At 40.2% G+C, this 23,866-nt stretch overlaps 1 protein-coding gene and 1 long non-coding RNA gene across 2 annotated transcripts in view; one reads left to right on the top strand and one right to left on the bottom strand.

Annotated features, from left to right (window-relative positions):
• TICRR (TOPBP1 interacting checkpoint and replication regulator) overlaps nucleotides 1-23,866 on the top strand; it is a 43,684-nt gene that overhangs the window by 8,146 nt on the left and 11,672 nt on the right. Inside the window, exons 4-15 of the mRNA XM_040642791.1 lie at nucleotides 624-861; nucleotides 1,840-1,969; nucleotides 5,690-5,829; nucleotides 6,633-6,851; nucleotides 9,528-9,679; nucleotides 10,776-10,873; nucleotides 11,219-11,312; nucleotides 11,400-11,479; nucleotides 11,857-12,096; nucleotides 12,589-12,685; nucleotides 14,590-14,647; nucleotides 16,040-16,186. Of these exons, the coding sequence (XP_040498725.1) occupies nucleotides 624-861; nucleotides 1,840-1,969; nucleotides 5,690-5,829; nucleotides 6,633-6,851; nucleotides 9,528-9,679; nucleotides 10,776-10,873; nucleotides 11,219-11,312; nucleotides 11,400-11,479; nucleotides 11,857-12,096; nucleotides 12,589-12,685; nucleotides 14,590-14,647; nucleotides 16,040-16,186 (1,693 nt within the window). The remainder of the gene's footprint in view (nucleotides 1-623; nucleotides 862-1,839; nucleotides 1,970-5,689; nucleotides 5,830-6,632; nucleotides 6,852-9,527; nucleotides 9,680-10,775; nucleotides 10,874-11,218; nucleotides 11,313-11,399; nucleotides 11,480-11,856; nucleotides 12,097-12,588; nucleotides 12,686-14,589; nucleotides 14,648-16,039; nucleotides 16,187-23,866) is intronic.
• Nucleotides 5,866-23,866, bottom strand: part of LOC121105522 — a 29,723-nt gene continuing 11,722 nt past the window's right edge. Inside the window, exons 2-3 of the long non-coding RNA XR_005838066.1 lie at nucleotides 11,321-11,459; nucleotides 5,866-6,785 (exon numbers count right to left, since the gene is read on the bottom strand). This is a non-coding gene — a long non-coding RNA (uncharacterized LOC121105522). The remainder of the gene's footprint in view (nucleotides 6,786-11,320; nucleotides 11,460-23,866) is intronic.

A 23,866-nucleotide genomic window follows, 5' to 3' on the forward strand; every position in this document is an offset into this window, starting at 1 on the left:
CTTCTATCTTTTGGATCCCATTGTGAGACACTTAGAGAAAAGCTGTATAATCCCTGAACCGTTATTATTCTAAGAGTTGCGTGTTCTAATAGAGCCCTGGGTCGGGAGTCAGGTGGTCTGGATTGGGTCTCAGCTCTGCTGCCCAACCCTGTGATCTGAGTAAATCCCTTAAGTAGTAGTGTTGCCTCATGGATAAGAGTATGGGTTTCAAATTCATATGCGCTTAGTTTCTGCATCTTACTAACTGGGTGACTTTAAACAGGTTATTTATTTCTCAGCCTTAATTCCTCCTCTGTAAAATGGGGGTAATAATCATTTTTACCTCAGAGTGAGGTTGTGAGATCCTCAGTTGTGAGGACTCAGTGAGTTATAATCACATAATAAGTGCTTAGTAAATATTCCTGGTAACCTTAGGTTTTTCTTATTTGTACATTGAGAGGTTAGGATTATATAGTCACTAAATTTAATTCTAGCACTAATACCCATCCAGCCTGTCTTTTCCACAGTTTTCTCTTTTATAATAATAATCATTGGGGGAAACTGTCACCTGTCTTTTACTAAGCTACATTCTTCTTTAGCCATAGGACGACAGTCTTCTCAACTAATTAGAACTTCTGATGTAGGTTGCCAGTGTGGACCCTGGTGAAGGCTGGCCCCCCATCACGGGAGTTATTTCTCCCCTCTCTACCAATGCTACAATTCTCACCGTGTTCCGCACTGAGGAGGCTGAATTTCAAAGACAACATTTTTTCCAAGCAGCTGTGGCAGAGAGCCCCCAGGATACAGCTTCCCTTCTTTCTGATGTCGTGGATATTGTATTGAATCAGATTCACAATTCACTCAGAGATCCTGCTACCTGCAGTAAGTTTCTGAACCAATAACTAACATACTCCAGGGCAGTGGCTTATAGTTTTTTCCACCATCAGAAATTTTTTTCACTGTGCTCTTAGTAGAACCCCAATATCTATTATAAAACAGATAAAAGCAAGCTACAATACTTCAGGCAATTTAAATCATCATTATTTATAGAAATTCTAAAGCACTTCTGAGGAGTCCAAAGGCTCTGTGAACCTGGTTTGAAATCAAAGGTATAAGATGAAACTTGTATTACTATATTTAATGAAGACTGCATATGAAACTATTGTGATTCTGTCTACCTCCAATTTGTTGCACTGTTACTAATACAACACAAACCTTATTTATGCTAGCTAGATAGAAATAACAATTGGATACTTATTCCATTCATTTATTCGACAGATTTATTGAGTGGCTGCTATGGCAGGCACTGTTTAATGGGAATGTATCAGAGAACAAAATAGACAAAAGTCTCTGTTCTTAGAGAGTGTACCATCTAGTCAGGGGAAACAAGACAATAAATAAGGAGATTGCATAGTATGTTTGAAAGAGATAAGTGCCATCGTAATAAAGCAGGAAAAAAGGAATGGGGAGTGTAAGTGGTGGGAGGGTTGCAGTTTTAAACAGGCTTTGTTGAAAAAGTAATATTTGAGCAAAGGCTTGAAGGCAGTGATACGGTGAGAACATTGCTGATAGAGGCAACCGCAAGCATGAAGACTCTGAGGAGGGCGTGTGTCTGGAATGTTAGAGGAACCGTGTGCAAGCCTGTGTTTGTACATTGTTGGGGTAGCATTTTTCATGGACCACATGGGCCCGTTGGAATTGGTGGTCTGGATGAAGGAATGTTGTTAGTGATGTGGCTTTGTGTGTCGTTTGTAAGAATGCCGCCTATCCAAGGGAGGAGCAAGTGCTTGAATTTTCCGCTTTGGTCCTAATGCCTCTTTTTCTCTCCTTCCTCTCCCGTCTTTGCTCCTGTCCCTGTAGCTGCTCCTGTTCCAGAGTGGGCCCAGCAGGAGCTTGGCCGCACCATTCCCTGGAGTGCAGCTGTTGTGGAAAAGTGGTTTCCTTGCTCTAACCTTAGTGGTGCCAGTTCAAGTTTGATGGAGTCGTTTTGGTAAAACTTTTTTATTTCTCTGGATATTGATGGATGAAATCAGCTCTCACTTATCTGCATATGGGTTTGTTTGTTTGTTTAGCATACCACATTTTCTTAGTATAGTCCAATAATATTAAAAACTAATTGAACATGGAGAATGTTGTTTAATGGTTATAGAGTTTCAGTTTTACAAGATGCAGAGAGTTCTGGAGACGCATGGAGGTGATGGTAGCACAACATTATGAATCTACTTAACACCCCTGAACTGTGTACTTAAAAGTGGTTAGGATGTTACATTCATGGTATGTATATTTTACCCCAATAAAAAAAAAATTGGAAAAATTTAATTACAAAAGTAAAATGCACTCATGGAAGTCAGAAAATACTTAGTATTAAATCTCAGTAAAAAAGAAAAATAACATTTGTGTAATGCAGCTGAGTTTATGCTTCAAGGAAGATTTATAGAACTTAAACTATCTTTTAAGGAAGAAAAGTTAAAAACCAATTAACTAAGTCTCCAGTACAGGAAATAACACAAAGGAGTAAACCCAAAAAATAAGACCGTAATCAAGATAAGAACAAACATGAATCACAGAAAGTAAACAATAGAAATCAAACGTAAAGTGATTCTTTGAGAAGCCAAATAAAATAGAATTATCGATAGCAAAATCAAGCAGTGTTTTTGTTTTTGCTTGGTTTTTTTGTTTTTGTTTTTTTTAAGATTTTATTTATTTGACAGCACACAAAAGCAGGGGAAGTGGCAGGGAGAGGGAGAGGCAGAGAGCAGGAAGCCTGATGTGGGGCCCGATCCCAAAGGCAGACGCCTAACCGACTGAGCCACCTGGGCACAAACCATATTAGGAATGTAAAAGAGTGTTGCCCAGGGCTCAGTTAGTTTAGAGTCTGATTCTTGGTTTTGGCTCAGGTCATGATCTCAGGGTTGTGGGATCGAGCCCTGCATCAGGCTCTGTGCTCAGCAGGGAGTCTGCTTGAGAGTCTCTCTCTGCCCCTGCCAGCTCCACTCCCCACCCCCCGACAGTAAATAAATCTTAAAAAAAAAAGGAAAAGAAAAGAAAAAGAAATGTAAGAGATATAGAAGAAATTCAAAATAATATTAAGAGGTAAAGTTAAGGTTTGTTTTTGCCACAGAGATAACCAGTTGTTCCAACACCATTTGTTAAACGATAGTCTTTTAATCATTGAATTACTGTGGCACCTTTGTCGAAATCAGTTCACCACCATCATGTAGGTCTAGTTCTGAAAAGAATCTAGTCCAGACAGTGTGTTAATACCACATTGTCTTGAGTACTGAAGTCAGGTAGTCTTAGTCCTCTCAACTTTGTTTTATTTTCAGAATTGCTTTGACTATTGTAGATCCTTTGCATTTCCATGTAAATTATAAAATCAGTCTATTTCCACCAGAAAAGCCTCCTGGGATTTTTGACCAAGAGTGCACTGAGTCTGTAGGTCAATTTGGGAAGAATTGACTTAATAACGAGTCTTCTGATTCATGAACATATGTCAGCTTAAAAGGGCTAAGACAGAACAGGTGCACTTTCCCCTATAAGATAGCAATGTTTACCATAAAGCTCTAATGAGTAAGGCAGTGTGGTATTGGTGCAATCATCGACAGACCCATGCAACAGTATGGTGCCCCCAGAATGACCCACACCTGTATGGGAGCTCAGCATATGACCGAGGCAAAGTTATAAATCTGGGAAAGAATAGACTGTTCAATAAATGGTGGTGTGACAATTGGCTCTCTAGAAGAAAAAAGATAAAAATTAGATTTCTACTTCACAGCATACACAATGATAAATTCCATATAGATTTTTTAAAACAAATGTAAAAAGTAAAACTTGAAAATCGTAAGAAGGGAAAACACAGGAGTAGTTCAGGCTGGGAATGGATTTCTTACATAAAACCTCAAGCATTCAAACCATGAAGGAAAATAGATGACCATAATTTAAAGTTTTTTGTATGATGAAAAGGACTCGTCATTGGCCTGGGTGGCTATAATCCATATAACAAAGGATTAGTATCTTAATTAGTACAGAGCTCCTAAAAATCAACAAGGAAAAGATAAGTGATTGGGCAAAGAATGTGAACAAGCAGTTCATAAATGAGATCCGACAGAGCAGTAATTTGAAAAGCTGAGATACTCCGTTTTGGGGCACCTGGCTGGCTCAGTCCGAAGGACATGTGGCTCTTGCTCTCAGGGTCCTGAGTTCAAGCTCCATATTGGGCATAGAGCTTACTTAAAAAAAAAAAGTGATGCTCAGTTTAGGCAAATGGAAATGAAACCCACAATAAGAAAAACCCCGCGAGATTCTATTTTATACCCATTCAGTTGTCCCAGGTCAGCAAATCCGATCTAGCACACAGGGAAACGAGAACACTTTAGACGACGGAAGTGTAAATGGTCACAACCATTTCAGAGAGCAGGTTGTATTCCTAGTAAAGCAGAAACTTCATGTATAGCCAGCAACTCCACTTGTATGGGTCTGCATTAGAGAAGTTTTTGCACAAACTCGAGCAGAGCTACACTAGATTGTTCATTCCCAGTTGTTGAAAGTGAAAAAGTGGAAAGAACCAACTGTCTCTCGGTGGTGAAATGGATAAACAAAACTATGGTCTAGTTATATGATAGAGTATTATAGATAGATTAGTAAAACTGAACAAACTAGAGCTATTTATGTGCTCATGAAAAATATGCTGAATACAGAAAAGTGCAAAAGGATGATGTAGGATAGTTTTAAAAACTTAGAATGTATATAATAGCAGTTTATTTGGTTTTGGTACATATGTATGTCTCTATGAATAAACACAGGTCTAGGAATACCTCTGGAGGGAAGGGATGGGAAATGATGGAGTGGGGCTTTTTTGTGTCTATAATGTTTAATTTCATTAAAAATCTGAAGTACATAGGATAAACCATTAGTAAGTATTTAATCTTGCTGGGAGGTACATATCTAGTGATGCTTTCTCTACTCTATATTTGAAAGGTTCATAAGTTCTAAAAAATTAACAGAAAAACAAACCGTCCCCTCAGAGAAAGGCGATCCCAGCACACTTAGGGAGAATCAAGTCGGCTTCAGACCTGCTGCATGTGTGAAGCTGAGAGTCCCAGCAGGTTCAACTCCTGTCGCCATAACTTTTCCTGCTTTAAATCAAATAATATCACATAATGGATGATAGTGAAATACAAGTAATAAATTTTGAAAGTTGTGCCATTCTCTTAGTTTGCTTAGTGACTGATATGTAGTCGTAGGCAGAAAAGGGTTTGGTAACTAATCACCCCCTCTGCCCCACTTCATCCCCTCCTCATCAATTCCAAATTAGTTACTACGATGTGAAAGAATTACTTAGAAGTCACTGTGACACTTAATATACTGTGTCATCTCATACTTCAATGTATTGACACTGAGTGAAAAATAACCATGGAATAGTTGCCTGCGTTAGGCATGTACCCAGGACATTAAGAATCTTATTAATAAAGAAATCAATACTATATGTCATGATTAATGGTTTTGTGAACAGGTAGCTTCCATTTCTGACTGTTTAAATCATAAGCGAGAAGAAAGGGACATTTTTCCTTCTGAGAAAAAAATATTTTTGAAGGCTTCTTGTGCGGACATCTTTTGATTAGCTTTTAAAAGGGTAATGAATTTTGTTGTTAAAGCACTTTGGAAAAACCAGAATTTCAGCTTTATACTAGACCTCTTGCCTTGTTCACAGGTTACTACAGTCTGCCTCATCTAATAAGGAAGAGTCTTCCAAAACTGAAAGTGAATTAACATATTGCCTGTCTGAACTCTACCAGAGAAAGTCTCGGGAAGAATCCGCTGTGTCCCATCAGGAAGACAGCAGAAAGAAACGTATGCACATAGACTGTTTCTTGAGGCAGTCTTTTTTGAGTGTGTATGTTTTAAAAGATTGGCATTCCCTAAAATGAGGTTGAAATGGTAACTGAATAAGAAAAGGACAAGTTGTTATATTTCAAATTTGAAAATGATTACATTAGTACAAAAGTGATGCTAAAAAATCGCCCACCATCCTATTTAATAAACCATTTCCATTTTTAGTTACGACAGAAGTATAAATCCAACTTCGTGTACTGCTTAGACATATTCATCTGCTACTTTGCCTTTTTTGTTACTATTCCACCCTCATTGCTTCACCAAATTTACAAAATTCTTATGTTGTCGAGCAGATTTTCAGTTGTTATCATTATAAATAATACTAGAGTGTACATCATGTGTATGATTTATTCGTTGAGTGCCTGGCTTAGAATAAGTTGTCAGAAACAAGTTACTGTATCAAAAAGTGGGAGAAAGTAGCTTTGGATGCAGATTGCTCGGTTGCCTTTTCAGAAGAGTTCCGTCACAACTCCGACCATCGGGAAACACCAAAATAGGCCTGTTTGGCATTCGCCTTACCTGAAATCATCGGGTCCCGTTGTGACGTTTAGTTCCGCAATTTTGATTTAAAGAAGAGCTCTCTTTCTACTCCGTGTTGTAGGTACAAAGAGATGCAGGAACCACCCAACTGAGATCCTCCTGAAGGGATATACTTTATTTCAGTATTCTTTCACAGAATGTGTGATCTGAATTAAAATGGTTCCTAAACCAGCAGAAGCAAAAGCTGTTTTCCTTTTCTCTGCACAATGTTGCTTTGGTAGGAGGGGTCCCTCGTACTCCGGTGCGGCAGAAGATGAAAACCATGTGCCGCTCCCTGAAGATGCTGAACGTTGCGAGGCTGAACGTGAAGGCTCAGAAGCTGTGTCCGGATGGCAGTCCCGATGCAGCCGGGGACAAAGGGATCCAAAAGACAGCTGGTGGGAGAACAGCAGATAAATTGGAAAACCGAGGAAGGACACTAAGAAGCTCTAAACCGAAAGGTATTCCTCAAGTCCATAGCTTTTTGGTGTCTAAGGCCATGTTTCCTCTTTCATACCCTCAGATTTTTATAAGTTTTAATCCTGTTCCTCAATTAATGAACATTTATCAAACATCTGCATTCCTCAACGTGTGTTATGGGGAATACAAGAAAAATAAGATTGTGTCCTGTTTCAGATTTATGATCCAACCGCAGAGATGATAATAATTCATATATGCAGATACACACACACACACATATATATATAAAATACATAATGAATTAATGCAACCTAATACATAAGAGAGCCAAGAATCTACAACAGGAAAGACTTGCTTGTTGGCAAAGTGAAGACACACCAGGAGTGGAGGATGGGAAGGGGAGTCCTGGGCCGGAACAGGCTGAGGAGGCTTCTAAGGAGCCAGGGGATGTTGAGGAGCAAGCAGAGTCGAGATGGCAGCAAGGTAAGAGAGAGCGTGCTAGATGGGGATTGGCATAAGCCACAGAGAAGCCGCTAAGTCACAAGGGCCGTGGCATGGCCCTACGACAGGTGGTTAAAGAAGCTTTATAGAGTGGGGAATAAAGGGGGAGGGGAAAGCTTTGGGAGTGATCTAGGATATTGAGGTCTTTCAGATTTGGGCAGAAGACTTTTGTCCAGTAACATTAATTTTACCATTCTTTGTTTCTTTTCTAAAAAAGGGATAGAATTGCAGTAGTTTCTCATTTCTCAGGGCACGTTCAGAGCCCATCCTGTGGGAGGAGCGTAAAGATAGCTTATGGACTTCGGGTAGTAACTGCATGATGTCACCTTTGATTTCTTTTGAGAATTCTGGAATAAATACATAAATTCTGCTCTTTGAAGGGTTTTGTTTGTTTGCCCCTGGAATGTTAGATTCATAGATGATCATCGGTCTGAATGAGCCAGAACGTCTTTAATGAGTCGGTAAAAGTATTCGAGAATGCGGTTCATTCAAGGGAGAGCAAAATTTACAGCATTCAAGACCGTGTGCTATTAACACAGTTTCTGGACTAGATTCTGAGCAGAAATAGACCTGCTTGACAGTGGCACGTGGCTTTTTGACAAATGTGCCGCAGTAATTCAGTGGGCAAAGGATAATCTTTTCAACAAATGGTGCTGGAACAAATGGGTGTCTTTATGGAGAAAATGAACTTCAACCTTACCTCTTACTAGTATTTCAAATCTCTGCTCTATTTTTTCATTCTAATGTTGCTTATCTATGCTTTCTTGCATTTAAAATGGTTCAGTCTTACTATAGGTTTCTGTATTTGGGTTTTCAGAGAATCATTGTTTTGTTTCTGTTGACCTCTCATTTCTTTTTTTGTTTGTTTCCCTATTCATTTTTGTTCCTGTCTTTATTATTGCCTTTATTTTGGGGGTTTACTCTCATGTCATTTCTTGTGTTGGACCCTTAGCTGATTGGTTTTTATTTTTTATTTTATTTTTTAAAATATTTTATTTGCGGGGGGGAGGGGGAGAGAGAGAGAGAAAGAGAAAGCATAGCAGGGGGAGGGGCAGAGGGAGAAGCAGGCTCCCTGCTGAGCAGGGAGCCCGATGTGGGGCTTGATCCCAGGACTCCAGGATCATGACCTGAGCTGAAGGCAGACACTTAACCATCTGAGCCACCCAGGTGCCTCTATTTTTTTTTGTTATTTCTTTAAAAGATTATTTAAGTCTATGAATTCTTTTTTAAGTATAAGTTTAACTGCATTATACAAGTTTGCCATATTCTGTTTTCATTGATACTTAATTCTAAATATTTTCCAACATCCATAATGTAAGGGAATTTTTTAATCCAATCTGATAGCTTCTTTTACCCAACAAGTGTATTTGTAAAATAAATGTTTATAATTACTGATAAGCTTGGATGTTTTTTAGTTTCTTATTTTGTGCTTTCTATAGTTTTTATTTTTTTCCTTTCTAGCAGACTATGGGATTAATCAAGTTTTGTTTATTCCTCTTTTTCCTTTCTGCTAGGTTTGGAGGTTATATAGTTTTGTTTTGCCTTTTTAAGATTTTATTTATTTATTTATTTTTAAAAGATTTTATTTGTTTGGTAGAGAGAGACACAGGGGGAGAGGGAACACAACGGGGGAGTGGCAGAGGGAGAAGCAGGCTTCCTGTTGAGCAAGGAGCGCAATGCGGGGCTCAATCCCAGGACCCTGGGATCATGACCTGAGTCAAAGGCAGATACTTAACGACAGAGCCACCCAGGTGCCCCTAAGATTTTATTTTCAAGTAGTCTCTGTACCCTACGTGGGGCTCAAACTCACAGCCCTGAGATCAAGAGTTACGTGCTCCCCTGACTGAGCCAGCCAGGTACCCCTATAGCTTGTCTATCTACCATTAATTGTTATCCTTAAATAGATAACATGCACACTTGATTTGCAAAGCCTTAAAATTACCATCTCTGCAATTTCTCAGCCTCCACACTATTGACGTTTTGGGTGGGATAATCTGCTGTGGGGGCTCCTTGGTGCTATAGGCAGTTTAGCAGCATTCCTGGCCTCTGCCCACTAGGTGCCAGGAGCATCTTCCTCATCCCCACCAGTCTGGCAACCCAAACACAGTCAGATGTCCCCGGGGACGCAAAAATTTCCAGTGACAACCACTGGCTTAAACCACACAGTGACTTCAGCTGGATGTGATGATCAATTTGATTTTTTTTTTTTTTCACAGATTTTAAAACAGAAGAGGAGCTCCTATCTTACATACATGAAAATTACCAAAAGACTGTGGCCGCAGGTGAAACCATGTTGCATTCATGTGCTCAGAATATGATCTCAACCATTAAAGCATTCCTAAAGTCCAAAGGCACCAAGGAATTAGAAGTAAGAGTATGGAGTGGTTAGTTGCTCGTTGGCGGGTTTGGTTCATATGTCTTGGGAAATGACTGTTATGTGGTATGTGATTCACAAGTAAGATAAGCAAGGTGGTGAATGTAATTCCAGACCTTGGAAGGTGGACATGGTGAACTGGTAAGGCAGAAATCCAGGAAATAGGCCAAATGAGGGTAGTGGTAATTACATGTACTTCTTTTCTAATGAAATCTCTGTCCTCACCCACATGTTAGCTGCATGAATTAAGCTGATGGTTCTTACCCAGAGTCACCTAGAACATTTTTTTTAAATGCTGATGCCTGGCTTCCTCAAGACCACTGAAGCAGATCTTTGGGGCTTCAGTCCTGGGCATACGTACTTATAAAAAGCTTGCTAGATGATTCTTATGCACAGGAAATGTTGCCAACCACTGGTTTAGACCATGCTCTCATTGTTTTTATTCATGGTTAGTGGTGAAAGCCAGGATTCTCTAAAGTGGACAGGAGTTGTTTACAGTCCTTATCTATCAAGTAGGCTTCACGCCCAATGCAGGGCTTGAACTCACAACCCTGAGATCAAGAGTCAGGCGCTTTACCAACTGAGCCACCCAGGCACCTCTACAGGCCTTAGATTTCTCAGTCACCACTTTATGGAATCTTTTTTTTTTTTTTTTTTTAAAGAAAGGTCAGATATGCAGGCTTGTTGTATCCATGGAGCCCTCTTGCTCTCACTTTACCATGTTCCTTTTGAAGATATGAAGGAAGAACATTCTTTTTTTTTTTTTTTTAAAGAGAGTGCTTGAGTGGGGGGAGGGGCAGAGGGAGAAGGAGAGAGAATTTCAAGCAGACTGTGTCAGGCACAGAGCCCAATGGGGGGCTTGATCCCATGACCCCAAGATCATGACTTGAGCTGAAACCAAGAGTCTGACACTCAGCCGACTGAGCCACCCAGGCAGTCTGCACATTCCTTTCACTACTTTTCATTCAAATGAAATAAGGGGACAATTCGTAAGGGAATGTACTTCCCTTCTTAGGACATTAATCAGCTGTGAAATAAATTAGAAATAATAAGTAATTCCTTATTCTCCTATGTAATATTGTATTTTCAGATGAACTGCCTGAATCAAGTAAAAAATAGCCTCTTAAAAACTAGCAAAAGTCTTCGACAGAATCTAGGGGAAAAACTGGATGAAGATAAAGTCAGAGAGTGAGTAACTACCGCGATTTATTTACTTGTTTTTTACCATCACTCCAAAACAGGTCCAAGATTTGCTTGGATCCATTTAAAATTGATTGATTGATAAATAAACACATACAAACTAGATTGCCGGTTGCTCATAGAGGCTTTTTGTGGCTGATTCTTTGTGCTGTTCTCACGTGCAGTTTGAGTTACCTATTTACCTGATAACCATATTGTAATTTGGAGAAAGCAATGGCTCTTCTCCTTTTTGGTTGTCGGTTCTTTTGTAAACAGATCTTTGCTGAAAAGGAGGGGACTTTTAGTTAAATGGCACTCAAGATAGATATGACCCAACTGTGTTACTCTGTCAAGGTGCCAGCTTCAGGTATTTCTTCGTTTGGAGCTGTGTCTGCAGTGCCCTTCCGCCCACGACAGCACCGTTGAGATGGAGCAGGTGGTGAAGGAGGCAAGTACCTAGCTGCTGGAAATAAGGCTGAGCGGCTCTCGGCTTCCCTGCGCGAGGCATGTGGTCATTTTTGAATATCTCCTTCAGGTGACAGACCTGCTGCGCACGGTGTGTCTAACTGAGGATTCGGCGTACCTAGCGAAGTTCCTGGAAGAAATTTTGGAATTGTGAGTTGGAGGACTACTAACTTTTTTTTTTTTTTAAGATTTTATTTATTTATTCGATAGAGATAGAGACAGCCAGCGAGAGAGGGAACACAAGCAGGGGGAGTGGGAGAGGAAGAAGCAGGTTCACAGTGGAGGAGCCCGATGTGGGGCTTGATCCCCTAACGCCGGGATCACGCCCTGAGCTGAAAGCAGACGCTTAACCGCTGTGCCACCCAGGCGCCCCAGGAGGACTACTAATTTTTGAACTATTTTACCTGGAACCACGTGTGGTGTTATGTGATTATGGAATTCTAAGGACTGTTTCTCCTGCTGGATGAGGGATGGAACAGAGAGGGCGGAATGGTGACTGTGGCATCTTTAACCGATCTATTCTGCAGGTATATTGACTCCATCCCGAAGACACTTGGAAATCTTTATGACAGCCTAGGGTTTATGATTCCTCAGAAGCTGGCTGGTGTCCTTCCTCTAGATTTTTTCAGCGACGACTCCATGACACAAGAGAACATATCACCCCTTCTTTCTGTGCCTCTTCCGTCAAGTGCTCATCGAGCAGTGTCGGGCGGCACTGAGTCTGACCAGCTGGAGGAGCTTCGCACCCGATCAGCTAAGAAGAGAAGGTAGGAGCTCAAGGAATTGAAGGAAATACTTGTTCTTTTGTCGTTCTGACAGAGGGCAGTTGTCTTGGTACAGTTTGTTGAATTACTAGTTGTCCTTCTGTCTGAATCCCAGAAGCCATGTGTTGGCACCTAGCATGCAGCATCTGGCAACCTTTTTATTATCCAGGGAGTATACAGGGTTGATAACGTAGTCCACAGTGCTCTTGCCTGTCCACGCGGGGTCTCCAGGAGCTAGAAGCCTTTTGTGAGATAAGTTTCGGGCTTCGGTGTACTTTGTTTTCTTTGGTGCTCTTCGTTGTTCATAACTAGTTGAACTGATAGTAGTTAACTTTTGGAAATTGTGAGGTTGGCATGTTTTGCTACAAATTCAGACCAATGCCAAGATAACTGACTTTTATTTAATTACTGTTTTATTTTCAACTCTGATTCTTTTCTAACTTACTTGTAACTTCTGTTGAATGTATAATGGCTGTTTGTTTCTATTTTTAAAAGGAAAAATGCATTAATAAGACATAAAAGCATTGCAGAGGTTTCGCAGACCCTTCGACAAATTGAGATCCCCAAAATGTCCAAGAGAGCTACAAAAAATGTAAGTTATTTCCAAGAGACAGGAATAGTACTACTGGATCTGTTCCTTCCAGCAAGAGTTGATGCAGTAGATAAGCTTGAAGGGCAGTGTCTCTACTTGGAGGAAGTGGACACTGGAGGATACAGAAATAAAATGAGATGTTTTTATAAATGAGTATTCAATTGGAATCCAACAACTAAAGAACTATAAATTTAAGATAAACCATCTTACCCAAAAGTATGACAGTTAGAGGTGATAACAAGAAAAACAAAAAAATGAGTAAGTTAATTAAAAATCTTTAGATAAGCAAACTCAAAATAATAACCTAAGCAAAGAGACCATTAAAAATAATGTGCATCATAATAGGACTTTGGTTGCAGACCAGAAGGTACTTTTCAGTACACTTTACTGCAGTAAGGTGGGGTGGGGGCAGCTGTCATGGAGCCAGGTGATTGCTGTTTTGTTTTGTTTTTTTTGTTTGGTGGCAGATATGAGAACTTGAGGCTTTGTTGGTGGCAAAAAAAAAAAAAAGAAAGAAACCCAGCTGGAGTCTATTTATTAAGTAGAATTGATATCTTGTTAGGGAAAGGAGGGAAACAAACAGGGCATTGAAACTTTTTGAACTGCATGAACTGAGAAGAGTTAAAATTCTGTAACAACTAGCTTTAACTAGCATTAATCATCACAATAGTGGTTTTGTTTCTAGAGATATATAGCTGTCTTTTGGAATTGGAGGTGGGATTATTGTTTTAAGAGTTAGTGGTGTTCACTTCCTTAATATCCTTAATAATTATAATAAGGGAAAAAGATGCAATCTTGTGTATCTTGGAATCCTGAGTGGAGAGCGGGAAATCCAGAAGTGGAGGGCCACAAAGCAAGAAGTGGATGGCCACAAAGGTGTCAGGCCTCCTTTCTCTCTAGATGTTGTAATGATTTGCAGTCCTTTCTAGCACTCCCTAAGTCAGCCTCCATGTGGTAGTTCATTCTTCAAGAAATATATTGGCATAATTGGAAAGAAACAAAAGCCTTAAAAACAATTCCATTGTTTAGAGGCTTCTAGATGTTTAGACTATTGAATAGTAAATAGATTAATGCAGAGAAGTCCTTAAGAGTATAGTCATCCTCTAATTTATATGGGTTTTCCCTTATTTTTTACTTATAAATGGTATACATGATCATCGTCAAAAAAATGGAAAATCCTATAAAGTTAAAATTTAAGAGTGTCTGTTCTCCATTCATTCTTTTTTTTTTTAAAGATTTTATTTATTTATTTGAGAGAGAGGGAGAGGAGTGGGGGAGAGGGAGAGAATCTCAAGCAGACTCCCTGCTGAGCGTGGCGCCTGCCACAGGGGCCCGATCTCACAACCCTGAGAATCTCTCAACCCTGAGATTGTGACCTGAGCCCAAATCAAGAGTCTGATGCTCAACTGATTGAGCCACTCAGTTGCCCCTCGTTCATTCACTCTTCAGAAGTAATCCTTGGTGACTGTTTGTTGTGTCTGTTCCAGGCCCTCTTCTATATATACCAATAGCACACATCAAAGGTGTCTTCATATCTGTTATACACACACATACACATTACAAATGGTTGTACAAACCTGCTGTACCCCTGGGTTGTTTTTCCTTTTTCCCCCATCATGGACTAGTTTCTGTGTACGTACAGATAGGTCTTCCTTCCTCCTGTGTTTCTAGAGGTCTTCTTGGTGTTTTAATGTCTGTGTTGGATGGATGGATCAAAATTCGTCACTCTGGGTATCGAGGGTGTTTCTTATTTTGTATTACAGAGCAGGCTTCAGTTGTCCTTAGAACATATCTCTGTTTCTGTGCATTTTACAAGTATTCCTACAAGTGGAAGTGCAAGGGTCAGAGGATTTCATGTGGGATTTTTATTCTTTTAAATGAATGCCGATTTCCTCCTCTTTCAGGAGAGCTCTCGTCCTCCTCCTCCGCAGCTTCCACTTCCTGTGAAGGATTCAGTACAAGGTATACTGTGCTTTCGCATTGCACACGTTTATTGACTAGTGTGACAAACTTAGTTTAATTGCGTGTATTTTAGCAGCCGCATACAGTTATAAATTAGAATTTTGCATAATCATTGGTTAATGAAATAGGCCCAGACACCATGTGCTAGGAGAATGAGGTATTCACATGGTCTCAAAATACTGCATTCTGCAAAATCACTGGCCAGAAATCTTTTTTAAAAACACCATTATTATGAAAGCCACGAAAAGGAAAAGAAGTGATAAACTGGTTTAGATGAAAGCACTTTAAGGGTGACCGCCGAACGCACCACATGATCCTTGCTTGCGTCTTAACTTCTATGGAACGGGGCGGAGGGGGGGGAGCGGTAAGGGAGATCACTGACCAGGAGAGAAATGGGAAGATGGGAAGTATGCTGGGTGCCATGCCCCTGTCCTTGGGGGATGTGCACTGAAGTGCAGGGAACTGAGGCGTTCGGACGACCCCATCTTACCGTGCAGCATTTGGGGGTGGGAAAAACTGTGTAAACGTAGAGAGAGGTGCAGGGAGAAAACAATGCTGACGGCTGGTGAATTTTAGTGTTGATTCTACGTGTAATGTGTTATTCTTTGAAGCTTTCTGTCAATATTCAACTTTTAAAAACTTGGGAAAACAAAGGAAAAAATCAAATTTGGCTGTCAGGTCCTAAATCCCGTTTCAGGCATTTTTTTGGAACGTGGGTGTTATTGGTATCCTTAACAGTAATGTTGGTCATCAGTGGGTAAATATAAGGGCTTCTCCCAGCTTGTGGATCATGGTTAATTTGGTTTGTTTTTAAATGACCTGCTCTTAGAAGAGTTTATCCTTAGTGAGATTTTGCGTAGCCTCCACTCGGCCATCTTCTTTCAGGTTAAGGTGCCATCCTGCTAGCTTTGTCAAGTCGTTTTTGACTCTCAAGCTGTTTCTTCTAACTTTGAGTCTAACTGGTCATACAGTTCTCATGCTCTGGAGTCAGGAAGAGCATTTAAAGTAACCCAGCAAATTCGTAAAATAGAAGAAGAAGAAGAATGAGATTGTGGAATTGAAAGGAACAGTTCCTCTCCTTGGAGCTGAGCTGAATACAAAGCAGTCAAAAAGTCAAAAGTGAGGAAAATCATCACAACAGTGGCGTATAGTTAAAAGCCCCTGACCTACAGTAGCCAGCCTCTTAAGGATTGTGTCCATTTTACAATGAGGACAGCCTCTAATTTAAGTGATGTGGGCCTTCCTCGTGTTCCTGAAAAGTTGGGTTTAAACTGAATTTGTAAGAGTAAATAGTTTGAATGCATCATGTGAGTATAATATTTAAGGAAATACTGTTAGTAAATATGAATATTTGTAAATGTTGCTTTTTTTTTTTTTTCACTTTCTTTTCAGAAGTGACCAAAGTTCGAAGAAATCTCTTCAACCACGAAATGATTTCTCCTTCAAAGAGATCGGCAAAGCGGGGGTTGCCTAGAAGCCACTCCGTGTCCGCAGTGGAAGGTCTGGAGTGTAAACCTGACAACTTCAAGAGGACCAAAGGTACAATCTTTTAGGGTAGCCAAGAGAAGGGGGCTCTTGGATCCAAAGCAGCCTCCAGACTCTGTTAGTTGCAGAAGCTCATTGATCCTCTGTTTTCCTCTCTTTGGTTACCATCAGTTTTCCCCTTGGGGTCTCTCTCCCTCCACGCCCCCACAGACAAGCATCTATTTTACAAAACCAATGAAAAAGAAAGGACAGTGACCAGTTGTTTTCAAGTCTTTTGGGGTTTTGTTTTTTTGTTGTTGTTTTCTTTTTTGTTCTTTTAGTAATTGAGTAAAGTATTATTCACCTGTCTCTGTTATATTTACAAAGTTATGCTGCCATCATCGTGAATTTTGGCTTTTTTTTTTTTTAAGATTTTATTTATTTATTTGACAGAGCGAGAGAGGAAACATAAGCAGGGGCAGTGGGCGAGGGAGAAGCAGGCTCTCTGCTGAGCAGGGAGACTTACGTGGGGCTCAGTCCCAGGACCCCAGAATCATGACCTGAGCTGAAGGCAGATGCTTAACGACTGAGCCGCCCAGGCGCCCCCGTGGATCGTTTTTATCTCTCTGGAGAGAAACCATATTTCCGTTAGCAGTCACTCCATTCCCCTGACTTTCCCAGTTGGAGGCAACTACTAGTCAACCTACTTGCTGTTTCTGTGGATTCGCCTCCTGTGGGTCTTATCTTGTCTTTTTTTTAAGATTTTTTTATTTTGAGAGAGAGAGAGAGAGAGCATGAGCAGAGGGGAGAGGGAGAAGCAGACTCCCTGCTGAGCAGGTAGCCCAATGCTGTGCTCTATCCTAGGACCCTGGGATCATGACCTGAGCTGAAGGTGGGTGCTTAACCAACTGAGCCCCCCAAGCGCCTTCTTGTGGGTATTTCTTATAAGTGGAATCATACACTGTACACCAGCTTTTATCACTTAGCATAATGTTTTCAAGCTTTATATATGTGCGGTAGCACGTCTCAGCACCTCACTTCTGTTTATTGCCCATGATATACCATTGTATGGCTAAACTGTCTTTCATTTACCCCTTCATCAGTTTGTGGACGTTTGAGCTGTTTCCACTTCTTGGCTTTTACGAATAATGCTTCTGTAAACATTCATGTACAAGATTTTGGGTAGACATGTTTTTCATTCTCAGGCACATGCCTTGGAATGAAATTTCAGGGCCATGTGATGACTCTGTTTAACTGTTTGAGGAACACTGAATTGTTTTTCAAAGTGGCTATACCATTTTACATTCCCACTAGCAATGTATGAGGGTTCATTTCTCCACACCTACCTTCTGTTGTCCCTCCCTCTCTCTCTCTCTCTCTCTCTTTTTTTTTTTTTTAAACTAGGCTGGGGATGCCTGGGTGGGTCAGTTGATTGCACATCTGACTCTTGGTTTCGGCTCAGGTCATGATCTCAGGCTCATGAGATCGAGCCCTGGGTCAGGCTCTGCGCTCAGCATGGAGCCGGCTTGAGTTTCTCTCACCCTCTCTCTTTGCCCTTTCCCCCTTCTCTTTCTCTCTCTCTCTCAAATAAATAAATCTTTAAAAATAAATAAATAAAATCTTAAAATAGGCTCTACACCCAGCATGAAGGCCAGCCGAGGCTTGAACTCACGACCCTGAGATCAAGACCTGAGCTGAGATCAAGAGTCAGTTGCTTAAGTGACTGAGCCACCCAGGGGCCCCTGTTGTCTCTCTTTTCGATTCTAAGTGTCCTCCTGGGTGTGTGTGTAGTGGGATCTCATTGTGGTTCTCAGTTGTACTTCACTGATGACTAATGTTGAGCGTCTTTTCATGTGCCTGCTGGCCATCTGTATGTCTACGTTAGAGAATGTCTATGCAAATTTTTGCCCATTTTTTAATTGAAATGTCAGTTAAAAATTGTAATTGTTGAATTGCAAGAATTCTTTATATATTGTAGATATTAGTCCCTCATCAGATATATGATTTGTAGATATCCAATCTGTGGGTTGTCTTTTCACTTTGATAGTGCCCTACACTACACAAAAAGTGCATAATTTTGATGAAGTCCATTTTAAAGCAATTTATGAATTTTTGTCATTGCTTATGCTTTTGGTGTCATAGCTAAAAAACCACTACTTAATCCAATTTTAGAGTTTAAGCTGTTCCGTTTCAGTCTTTGGTCCATTTTGAGTTAACTTTTGTGCATTATTTTGTGTGAGATAGGAGCCCAATGTCATTCTCTTGTATGTGGCTATCCTGTTGTCCCAGTCCCATTTGTTGAAAAGACTTCTTTCCTCATTCAGTTGTCGTGGCATCTTGGTCAAAAGTAAACTGACCATATATTTTAAGATGTTAATTCTTTTTAAAATGTTAGGTAGAATTCAACATTAAAGCCAGTCCTGAGTATTTCTTTGTGGGGAGTTTTTTTGATAACTAATTCCATCCTTTACTTCTTATAGGTTTCTTTAGATTATCTGTTTCTTTTTGAGTCTGTTTTCAGTGTTTGTGTCTTTCTAGGAATTTGTCTGTTTCTTCTTGGTCATCGACTTTGCTGTTAAACAGTTGCTCATAGCATTCCCTAATAGTCCTTTGAATTTCTGTGAGGTCAGTATCTATGATCCCTCTTTCATAGTAGTTTGGGTTTTCCCTCTTCTTGGTCAGTCTAGTTTAAGGTTTGTCAATTTAATGATCTTTTCGAAGAACCAACTTTTGGTTTCGTTGATTTTTTTTTTTTTTCCTGTTGTTTTTAATTTTTGATTTCATTGATTTCCTATGCACTCTTTATCATTTCCTTCCTTCTACTTACTTTGGTGTTAGTTTGATCTTTTTGAGCTTTAATTTTAGGTTATTGATTAGAGATCTTTCTTTTTTAATACAGGCATTACAGGTACAAATTCCCTTCTAAGCACTGCTTTAACTGTATCCTGTAAGTCTGGGTATGGTGTGTTTTCATTATATCAAAATATTTTCTAATTTCCCTTGTGATTTCTTCTTTGACCCATTGGTTATTTAAGAGTGTGTTGGCCTCTGTGTATTTGTGAGTTTCCTGAATTTCCTGCTGTTGTTAATTTCTACTTTCATTCCATTGTGGTTGGAGAACAAACCTTGTATTTTAGTCTTATTTACTGAGACTTATTTTATGCTCTACCATTTGTCCTGTTAATGGAGAATGTTCTGTGTACGCGTGAGAATAATGTACATTCTGCTCTTGCTGGGTGGAGTGCATTACTGTTCATCTGTTTGACCTATTTATATTTGAAAATTAATTCCTTTATCTGTTTCACCCATCCCTCACCCACTTCCCCTCAGGCAACTCCCAGTTCTACGTATTTAAGAGTCCGGGGGTTGTTTTGTTTTGTTTTTTAGATTCCACATGTAAGTGAAACCATACTGTATTTGTCTTTCTCTGACTCACTTCCCTTAGCAAAATACCCTCTAGGACCATTCATGTTGTCACAGATACCAACATCTCGTTCTTTTTTATGACTGAGTCCTTCTCCATTGTATATGTACCACATCTTTATCCATCCATCAGTCAGCGGCCACCTGGGTTGCTTCCAGATCTTGGCTATTGCAAAGCTGCCATAAACATAGGGGTGCTTATATCTTTTCTTTGAATTAGTGGTTTCATTTTCTTTGGGTAAATACCCAGTAGTGGAATTACTAAATCATATGGTAATTCTATTTCTAATTTTTTTTAAGGAACCTTCATACTGTTTTCCCCAGTGGTTGCATCAGCTTGTGCCCCACCAGCCAGTGCACGGGGATACCCTTTTTTCCACATCCTCGCCAACTTGTTTGTGTTGTTGATTTTAGCCATTCTGACAGGTGCGATGCAATATGTCATTGTAGTTTTGATTTGAATTTCCCTGATGATGAGTGATGTTAAACATCTTTTCATGTGTCTGTTGGCTATCTGGGTGTCTTTGGAGCAATGTCTGTTTTAGGTCTTCTGCACATTTTTAAATTGAATTATTTTTTGGTGTTGACTTGCCTGAGTTCGTATTTTGGACAGTAACCCCTGATTGGATATGTCATTTGCAAATATCTTCTCCCACTCAGTGGGTTGCCTTGTCGTTTTGTTGGTTTCCTCTGCTGTGCAGAAGCTTTTTATATTTCGGTGTAGTCCCAATAGTTTATGTTTGCTTTTGTTTCCCTTGCCTGAGGAGACATATTTAGAAAGAAGTTGCTAAGGCTGATGTCAAAGAAGTTACTGCCTGTGTTCTCTTCTAGGATTTTCATGGTTTCAGGTCTCAACTTAGGTCTTTAATCCATTTTATTTTTGGGTATGGTGTAAGAAAGTGGTCCAGTTTCGTTCTTTTGCATGTAGCTATCCAATTTTCCCAATACCATTTATTGAAGAGACTGTCTTTTTGCCATTGTATATGCTTACCTCCTTTGTTGTAGATTGACCATATAAGTGTGGCTTATTTCTGGGCTTTCTGTTCTGTTCTGTTGATCTGTGAGTCGGTTTTTGTGCCAGTACCATACTGTTTTGATGACTACAGCTTTGTAGTAGATCTTGAAATCTGGGATTGAGAAGATTGCTCTGGTTAATTGGGGTCTTTTGTGGTTTCATACAAATTTTAGTATTATTCTAGTTCTGTGAAAAATGCTGTTGGTATTTTGATAGAGATTGTATTGAATCTGTAGACTGCTTTGGGTGGCATGGACATTTTAACAATATTAAATCTTCCAATACATGAGCATGGTATATCTTTCCATTTATTTGTGCCATCTTCTATCTTTTTCATCAGTGTTTTATACTACTCATAATACAGGTCTTTCACCTCCTTGGTTAAGTTGATTCCTAGGTATTTTATTCTTTTTGGTGCAATTATAAATGGGATTGTCTTCTTTTTCTTTTTTTAATTTTTTAAAACTTTTTAAAAAAGATTTTCTGTATTTATTTGAGAGATAGAGTGAGCGAGAGAAAGAGCCCATGAGCAGAGGGAGAGGGAAAAGGAGGCTTCCCTCTGAGCAGAGAGCTCAGTGTGGGGCTTGATCCCAGGACCCTGGGATCATGACCTGAGCTGAAGGAAGATGCTTAACAAACTGAGTCACCCAGGCGCCCCTTTTTTCTTTTTCTTTCTGCTACTTCATTACTAGTGTGTAGAAATGTAACAGATATCTGTATATTAATTTCATATCCTGCAACTTTACTGAATTCACTTATCAGTCTAGTAGCTTTTTGATGGAATCTTTAGGGTTTTCTATATATAGTGTTGTGTCATCTGCAAATAGTGACAGTTTTACTTATTCCTTATCAATTTGGATGCCTTTTATTTCTTGTCTGATTGCTGCAGCTAGGACTTGTAGCACTGTGTTGAATAAAAGTGGTTGAGAGTAGACACTCTTGTCCTTGATCTTGAGGAAAAGCTCTGTTTTTCACCATTGAGTATGATGTTAGCTGTGGGGGTTTTTCATCTATGGCCTTATTATGTTGAGGGTATGTTCGCTCTAAGCCTATTTTGTTGTGAGTTTTTATTGTGAGTGGATGTCGTATTTTGTTAAATGCTTTTTCTGTATCTATTGGGATGATCATATGGTTTGTATTTTCTCTTGTTCGTGTGAAGTATCCTGCTGATTTGCAAATATTGAATCACCCTTCCATCTTTGGAATAAATCCTACGTGATTGTGGTGAATGATTTTTTTTTTTTTTTAAGATTTTATTTATTTATTCGACAGCGATAGAGACTCCAGCGAGAGAGGGAACACAAGCAGGGGGAGTGGGAGAGGAAGAAACAGGCTCATAGTGGAAGAGCCTGTTGTGGGGCTCAATCCCATAACGCCGGGATCACGCCCTGAGCCGAAGGCAGACGCCTAACCGCTGTGCCACCCAGGCGCCCCGTGGTGAATGATTTTTTAATGTATTTTTGGATTCAGTTTGCTAATATTTTGTTGTGGATTTTTGCATCTACGTTCATCAGAAATACTGGCCTATAGTTTTCTATAGTGTCTTTGGTTTTGGTATCAGGGTAATGCTGGCCTTGTTGAATGAATTTGGAAGTTTTCTGCCTCTTTTATTTTTTGGAATAGTTTGAGAATTTGGTTTCTTTTAACAATTTTTTAAAAAGATTTTGTCAGAGAGCAAGCGAGCATAAGCAGGGGGAGCAGCAGGCAGTGGGAGAAGCAGGCTCCTGCTGAGCAAGGAGCCCATTGTGGAACTTGATCCCAGGACCCTGGGATCATGACCTTAGCCACTCAGGCATCCCTCTTTTAATAATTTTTATCACTTTATTGATACCCTCATTTTGTTCATACATTGTTTTCCTGATTTTCTTTAGTTCTTCATGATTTTCTTGAACTCATTGAGCATATTTAGAAAACTTGATTTGGGGACACTTGGGTGGCTCAGTTCGTTAAGAGACTGCCTTCAGCTCAGGTCATGATCCCAGGACCCTGGGATCAAGTCCTGCATTGGGCTCCTTGCTCAGCAGGGAGTCTGCTTCTCCCTCTGCCTGCCATTCCCTCTGCTTGTGCATGCTCTCTGTGTCTCTTTCTCTGACAAATAAATAAATAAAATCTTTAAAAAAAAAAAACGATTTGATGTCCTTGACCAGTGACTTTGTGTGTGTGTGTATTGAAACATCTGCTCTGTTTTCCAGACTTTTTGTAAAGCATGTATTCTGTGTTGTGTGTGGTCACTGGAGTTTCTGTTCTGTTATTTCTGTGGCTAACTAGTGACCTGACAAAGATTTCCTTAAACATCTGACTCCAAAAAGGGAAAAACAAGAAGGTATTCTTGTCCCTTTAAATCTTCCCAGGGATGGAGCACCTGGGTGGCTCAGTTGGTTAAACGTCTGACTCTTGATTTCAGCTCAGGTCATGATCTTGGGGTTGTGAGATTGAGCCCCAAGTCGGGCTCTGAGTTGGGCTCTGTGCTCCATGTGAAGTCCACTTGAGTGTCTCTCCCTCTGTCCCTCCCCGTTTGCATGTGTGCTCTCTGTCTTACTCGCTCAAAATAAAAAAAAATCTTTAAAAAAAAAATAGTCTTCCCAGGGGTGCACTAAGGGAAAGCCAGTGCATCCCGAGAGGTCCAAAACCAAGGCAAGTGTGTGCACCAGCCCCTCAGGGGTCCACCACATTGACCAAAGCACACAGCCCCAGGTTTGGAGGACAGGGTCCTCACTGTCTGTCTGCTCTACCACCGGCCAGCTGCTCCCAGAATTTGGGCCTCTCCCCACAGCTGCAGCGGGGCTGAGGAAAGGAGATCATAGCTGTTCATGCATGGTGTCCCTTATCAAAAATCAGCATCTCCTTTTCATATAAAGCATTTCCCTTATTGTTACAAGTGTCCAGTTGGGTCCCATAGTTCCAAAATACTTGATTCTGATCATGTTCCCCCCTAGCTTACTGCTTGTTTTTGGTGGAGAGACCAACCCCGAGAGCTGATTATGGCACTATTTTATGTGACATCACCCGCTCCGCCGGGATTTTGATTAATATAACAGCCTCATTCAGATTAATGCCAGTTTAATTTCAATAGTACTCTAAGACTTTGCTCCTATAAATTCAGTTCTGTTTCCTACTCCGTCCTTCGTGCTGTATTTTCATACACATTACGTCTTTGTACATTGTATGCCCATCAACACCAATTTATTTTTTATTATTTAATTATTTTTTAAAGTATGCTTCATGACCTAGTGTGGAACCCCAGCCCGGGGCTCAAACTCAGGACCCTGAGATTGAGAGCCAAGCTGGGATCAAGAGTCGGACACCTAACTGACCGA

This window comes from Ursus maritimus, unplaced genomic scaffold, assembly GCF_017311325.1.
Source record: "Ursus maritimus isolate PB19 unplaced genomic scaffold, ASM1731132v1 scaffold_27, whole genome shotgun sequence".
NCBI classification, from domain to species: Eukaryota; Metazoa; Chordata; class Mammalia; order Carnivora; family Ursidae; genus Ursus; species Ursus maritimus.